Source organism: Typopeltis vanoorti, chromosome 18 (assembly GCF_054136105.1).
Source record: "Typopeltis vanoorti isolate ZY-2024b chromosome 18, IOZ_Tvanoo_1.0, whole genome shotgun sequence".
In the NCBI taxonomy this organism is placed as follows: domain Eukaryota; kingdom Metazoa; phylum Arthropoda; class Arachnida; order Uropygi; family Thelyphonidae; genus Typopeltis; species Typopeltis vanoorti.
This window is the reverse complement of record NC_143566.1, coordinates 70,418,825-70,425,917: the sequence shown is the minus strand read 5'-3', so window position 1 is coordinate 70,425,917 and position 7,093 is coordinate 70,418,825. Positions and strand designations below refer to the sequence as shown.

The 7,093-nt window shown below is 31.8% G+C and overlaps 1 protein-coding gene across 1 annotated transcript; it reads right to left on the bottom strand.

Moving 5' to 3' along the window:
• Positions 1-2,175: 2,175 nt before the first annotated feature.
• Positions 2,176-3,246, bottom strand: LOC150096768 (uncharacterized). Its single transcript, XM_090408708.1, has one exon. It carries the CDS (start codon positions 3,244-3,246, stop codon positions 2,176-2,178), a length of 1,071 nt encoding a protein of 356 aa, XP_090264834.1.
• Between the last annotated feature and the right edge of the window lie 3,847 nt (positions 3,247-7,093).

The window sequence follows — 7,093 nt, the reverse complement described above, 5'->3', positions numbered from 1 at the left end:
GTGAATCTGTTTGAATATCCCATGATAATTCTTTGTTATGGACAGCTTACTTCAGTGTAAGTCCTAGATTTTGTAAAAGAAAATCTTTAGACCTTGTAAAGAATTCTTTACAAGATCGAAAGTGTGGTATACTATAATCGAAATTATAGCATACCACATGAACAAGAGAAGAGTCAAGTGATCGTTGACTGAAATATGGACTGAAGTTTAATGCTGACATATGTTGCAGGCCTGCTTGATCAACTAGTTAGCATATCTACTCTCTAACCAGCAAGCTGCAGACTCTAATCCCGCTGTGTGCCTGGGTGATTTGTGACTACCTTTAGGTGGTAGATGAAATTCTGCCTACGGTGTGAACACCCCCCCCCCCACCTCTCAATTATTGGAGGCTAGAAGAGTGACCAAAAATTTCCATGCTTGACCTCTTAGAGCAGGGTTTATGGATTATGTAGAAGATTAAATAAAAAGACAAAAACTATAAAATTTAACAAAGAATCCTTAGTCCACTCATACTGTCAATATATTATAGATATTGAATTTTCCCTGAGCGTGTGGGAGACACAAAATGTAAACATTTCAGATTATGCAAGAAATAATGTTGATTAGATGTCAGTTGAATGAACTGGCTTTAATTAAGTTAATTAGTAGGAATTTAGTCAATTGATTTCTGGAATATTATGGATACGAAAACTTGCAAGATGGTTGTGACAGTCTCGCATAAGTGCACAAAACTCTCATTCTTGGTGAACTTATTTGAGTCGTTGCTCATCCTAGATGTCAGTCTTCAGTTTACAAACACAGAAATATGTAAAGGCGGCTATGAACACTTGACTTATTTTAGGCCACTAAAATAAGTAAAGCTAATTCCACTTTTTTCACCTGGAGATCAATTTCTGTCTGGAGGTGTCCTGAAAAATACTGAAATCAGATAAGAATATACACAGTCGCTCTTGACTTTCGTCAAACAATAGTACGTCTATATGTTTTCAAGAAAGATAGGTGATGTAGTCAAGTTGTCATATAACCGGTGCAAATGTAGCTTTACTCTGTTCCAAGCTCCTTAGCCACAAATTATTGCTTTCAAGTATGATATGATTTTTGTTTTAAATCCTTACATATTTCTCGAAATCTTACTCTCCTTATTCATAACGCCTGCTGACGTTTTTCATATGTAAAAGAAAAACTTTAATTTTAATATTATTTCTCAAGTTGTGTTAAAAGATCAAATATTTCTGTTCAAATTATACGAATTGCAAAAGATAATTTGAATTTTTCCATATCATACAACAATACTAATTAATAAATAAACATATAAATAGCTTGGCTCCTACAACTAAAGTTAGAAGTTTCATTCTCTCTTTTTAGCATTTTATGTTTTTACCGTTAAAATGAAGGCGATTCAATACAAAAGATCTCTTTTTTATTCTTTTTATATAACTACTGTTATAAATCGAAAACAAAATCATTAAAAATATGAAATGCGAATAAAATCATCCGTTTAGACATTAAAATTTGTGCGGATATTTTATAAGTACTTGTAAATCCCTATGGAAATGTCTCTGTGTTTCCATCTATAGCGCTAGGCTGCCAGAAGAAATTTCGATTATAGTTTCTTACTCACAGTATTACATACAGTAATACAAGTGGCAGGTGTTAGGGCCAGAAGATGGTGTCAGTTGTCTGCCGTATTCTCCTTCTTAAAAAGTTTCGATTTATTAATAGTTCTGGCTCAGTTTAAGTAAATGCTTGAGGAATAGACATTACTTCCTCTTCAGACTAACTTCAGTCCTAACTAACGTTCTTCAGAAAGTTACGGCTGAAGTATCTCTTCCTACTCCCCTTCAGAAATAAAGGGGTTAGTGGATATTTTATTTCATATATAATAAAAAATTGATTAGAGAAAGGTTTGTTTTAATATTAAAATAAGAATATCTAACAGCACAATTCATTATTATTTTTTATTTCTATCACCTCAGATCTTTATAATTCTAGACTAAAATTCCTCTTTATTTGATTTAAACTTACTAAGAAGTTCACTACATATTACCTATATATAAAATAACAAAAATCATCAAGTCTTAGATTATAATTATATAAAGAAATGATTTAGTTTCTAAACAAAACAAAATTTAAACAATCATCTTTACCGTATCATTTGTAGCATTTTATTGCATTTTAATTGAATACACAATTACCGTTGACCATTTTCTGACCAGGAAGCCCACATGTTACAGTTCTGCACTTCTTGGAAAGTGGATCAAACAGCTGTCCGCTCTCACAAACACTTTTGCCACCTACTTCTTCACCATCACTTTCATTAAAATCTACAAGGGCAGCAAACGACATAGGTACAAATCCGCTAACAAACCTCATTTTAAAGCAAGACAGTTCTGAAGGCTCCACAAAATTGCACAGAGCACAGAACAGGTTACGATAAGTATCTTGAAAAAAACGGTAAATAATTCCCATATGATGTAAACATTTTTCTCTTGTATACAGATCAGTCCAATCAGGAGAACAATCGTCAATTTGATTTTCTTCACAATTCCGGACATTTTCTGATATCGTGTAAGGCATCTGAAAAGACGTTTCGTATTCCTGAAATTCTTCTGTTCCTTCATTTATCGTTTTAATTCCCCATGCGTCTCTCTTGGGATCGTATACAAGTTTATCAGCAATGTCTTCCTGACTTTCTCCGAAAATTGGAGGTCCAGAGAAAGAAACTTCATTTGTTTTGCGTAAGCCCAATTGCCAGAATATTGAATGTTCGTAATCTGAATTGCATACAGCGCAGAAATAATTAATGTATGTTCGGTTATTTAGAGGATTCGTCAGGGGAACTTTACGCAACGGATCACTATTATCGAGAGGAGTTGTTTCGCACATCATTTTCACATCTGCATTTCCGTTCCATCTCTGCTCACATCTATCTATCATGTATACTGAATTACGAGACCCAGTTGACATGCACCTTACTCCCCGGATTTTATCCACACTTTTCGTTAAGAATTTAGAATCAATGCAACAGTCACCATAAAAATTGCAATCCTCATCACACATGCAATGATCTTTTACGTAGTTTTTCTTCGGTGCATTCTTGCAAGTGAGATTAGACGAACAGCTCGAAGAGTAGATGTTGTCGACTCCATGATGCGTTATTTTAACTCTATTGCACAGCACTACCGTTAGGTTTAAAAGAAGAATTAAACATGGCGTCCATCGATAGATCTTTTCATCATTCGTCATGGTTGCGTTCCTGCAAAGAAGTGAATTTCAATTAAAAAAATGGAAAATAAATAAAACTATTTCAATGCACAACAATGTTACATCGTATATAATAATTTATTTCTTATCACATTATGTAAATAATTAATATGCCACATAATATAAAATACTCTATCATCTTATCTTCTTTTCCTTCTTTTACCTTGCTGTGTCGAGGGTTTATTAATCATCGGACTTCAAGCCTTTCACAGGATAAGGTGGTCAGTCCTACGCCCCGTTGTATTCTATGTCCATAATGTTGAGTTCTCAAGGCCGGTTTGCCTGCTTTGCGGGATGAAAAACCTCATAATTAACTGGGGAAAAAACCGTACTGTCCCTGCTCATGACCGGCTAACTGGGTTATGGCTGAGGTTCCTTCAGCTCCTCACGTCACCAACGGGAATCGAAGCAAGGCAACTCCTTCTCCCGGCTATTGGTTGCGAAGCGAACAGCCATTAATCATTAAAAAAAGTTTAATAGTTAAAAAATGTCGCTGTCAAGATTGCCATAGGTTCCAGTTCAAAGAACATCAGCTGAGGGGCGCATAATGTGATTTTTCATATTTATCGTGAGGTGGTGTATCTATCGTGAACAAAACAAAACGAACATTAGACGCCTCAGAATTTAAAATTTAGTGAACGCTCTTAGAGAATTACATAAAAATTTAAAACAAATTCTCAAGAAATTTTATGAAAAAAAAAAAAAAATAGTTACACAGCCAAAACCAAACTTTCGTTGCTTAGTATAAATAATTTACATAATTTAAAATATTTAGTGCACTCCAGATTTAAATGGGAAGTCTTAAATCGATTGTTAAAAATATTATATTGAGAGTCATATGTATGTCAAAGCCAGTTTGCAAAAGAAATGATACAAGGATTTTTTTCTGTATCTCATCAAAAAAAAATTTCCGACAGATTCAATTGTCAGTCAGAAATTTCTTATATTTTAAGCCTACTCTATTCTGAAAAGTCGGAATACATCTTTAACGGAAAAGTAACTGCTTTTATTTTAAATTAGTTTTGCATCATAATATTAAGGAGTTGAAAATTTCACATATGAACCATTTGTAAAACCAAATTAATAAATTTGTGTAGAAAATATAAAATTCCAAAATTTATTATTATTATTATTATTATTATTATTATTATTATTATTATTATTATTATTATTATTATTTATTCATTAAAAATAGTTTGTTTATTGCAAGAAAAGATAATAAATATAACAGTCAAACCAGTACATGAAAATTTGGGATGCATAATGAAATATTGAAATAAGTTTCACAATTTGTACGTAAAGTCTTTTTCGTGCATATATAATATTGTTTAATAAAAAGTGACTTACTGTACCTATCTACCTGAAAGAAGTAAAAATATATCTGTTAGTTTCCAATAAATGCGTGTGATTTGAACACTAGCATAGGGATGTTACCACTACAGTAAAGCCTATTAACAGCTGAATACTGAAACCGATGTAATTTTTTTTTTCGCATTCGTTTAATTTGTAATTTGCTCTAATAATGATCTACATGTATTTCGACAAGTAATGCTTCACTTCAGAAAGAAAAAAGAAGCAACTATGACAAATGCAGACAACAGAACCTTTTAAAATGCCAAACAAATATCTCAAACTTCTGGAAATTCATTACGCTTACCACTTAAGTGATATTCCGAGAATATGAGACACGATAACAATATTAAAGTCGAGGATATTCTGATGATTTGATAATGTAATCAGAATTTACGAACATTTATTATCTTTTTTAATGTTTCTCTCTTTCTCTCAAATATATTAGCAAATAGTGAAAAGCTCAATACCACAAACGAAATCCACAAAATCACCGATTAAATTAGAGACTCATCAAATGACTATCTGTCACATTATTCTGTTCTCCCCTTTCAAAACAGTATAATTTCCAATTACAGATTATTAACAATACCCAGCGAAATTCTAATTAGAGTTTCTTTATTATTACTCTACGATATTAATAACGAATTAATAACCAAAATTGGAAATATATACGAAAAAGCACACTTGTACTAACAGAACATTCTTAAAAATGATAATTATTTAGAGAAATATCTCTAAATATGTTTCACAGGGTACTGGTAATAATCTGCAATTTGTAATAATACTGATGTTTATTATTTTATATCTATTGATAGGGGAGAACAGAATATCTGACGTATAATCATTTGATGATCCTCTGATTTAAGGGGTTGTATTTAGTGAATTTCGTTCCGGTATCGAACTGTTCGCTTATTACCTAACAGAATTGAGGGAGAGAGAAACATTAAAAAAATGAAACAAATATTCGTCAATTCTGATTACCTTATATTTCGGTAGCATATGTATGGCTTCTATTAGATTGTGAGGGGAACTCTTTCTTAAGAAAATTTCCTATGAATAAAATTTCAGTAGAAAAAAATATTAGAAAATGTGTGATTGTACCTTTTATCAGTTTCTCTTTATATTATTTATTTTTTATTGTTCTTTTTACACACAACAAATACATTCAAAAAAAATAACTCAGTTTTTTAAGATACTGATGTGATTTCGAATTCTAATGTCTTTGTTTACAATCTAAAAATTCATCGTTGCATTCATCAAAAGGTTATGATTTGCATTGATCAAAATCATTTTTGGTGAATATTAGAACATTTTTATCTCAGCCTTCCCAATAACTGTTATTGAAAATAACAGTTATTGGAAGTACAACGAATGTGGGAGGAAAGTTATGTTAGACAAGAACCTTACTGTAGAGAACAAACATGGCTTTATGCCACTTGAAACTTTGCTATAAAAAAAGTACACGCAAAGCGATGGAAAAATAATATACCATCCAGACGTAGAGGATTAACTAAGATATGCGACATGCTTTACGGAATGTACTTTAAATACTACCATCCCTAATACACCTAGTAATACACATGGCCGTTGATAGTTATCTGCAACAACTTAATTTTTATTTTCTCAAGACATTGAATTATTTAGGCTTCAGTTTTACATATGAGATTTCAAGTATTAAATCGTATAATTTAATCAAATATGAATAACATTTTACAGTAATTGTTGCAGTTCTTTACCATTACTCCTAATTTGGATTCTACACCGCTTTTCCATAGTAGGGAATAACACATTCAGCGTGTAGACACGAATGTGATAATAATTTACTGTACATGAGGTCACAATGGCGATTAATAGAAATAAAGCAGTATTTCAATTATAATTCTCTGATACTGTTTCCTTTAAAATGGTATTCGGAAACTTCGGTCCTTATTCTACGTTATAATTAATTCAGTCGATAAAAATATCAAATAATTTCCTTGACTTATCTACTCACCTAAATTCGTATTCCTTTTTTCTGAAAGTGGGTCCGTAAATGCTGAAAGTGGGTCCGTAAACGTATCTTTGTTCTGTGAGCTCCCTTCTGTGAAAGAAGAAACCTGTTTTTCCAAGAAACAGGACCGGGATATACTTAAGGGCATAAATGTCTAGACGAAATTCATGTCTGATTAAGTGCACTGAACCTAATTATCTCTGTCATTTGAGTCAAAATTTTATTCCTGAATTTTTTATTTGCTATATTTCTTGGTGACAGTTATTATTTCTTCGTCTTAGGAAAGTATTGCATGTTTTGTATACAATTTGCAATAAAGAGTATCTTTCCAACAAGTATTGCTTGGAATTAAACGTAAAATTGTTTAATTTGTGTCTCATTTTGATCAATGCTAATTCTTCATTGTCGATAACTGACTTCTATACAAGCAGAATGGGAATTTTGATTTTAGATTAAATTTTCATTTCCATTTCGTTTAAAATGTAA

What these genes read in the sequence shown, in the direction of transcription:
- LOC150096768 (XM_090408708.1), bottom strand. Translation starts at nt 3,246, where the DNA reads ATGACGAATGATGAAAAGATCTATCGATGGACGCCATGTTTAATTCTT.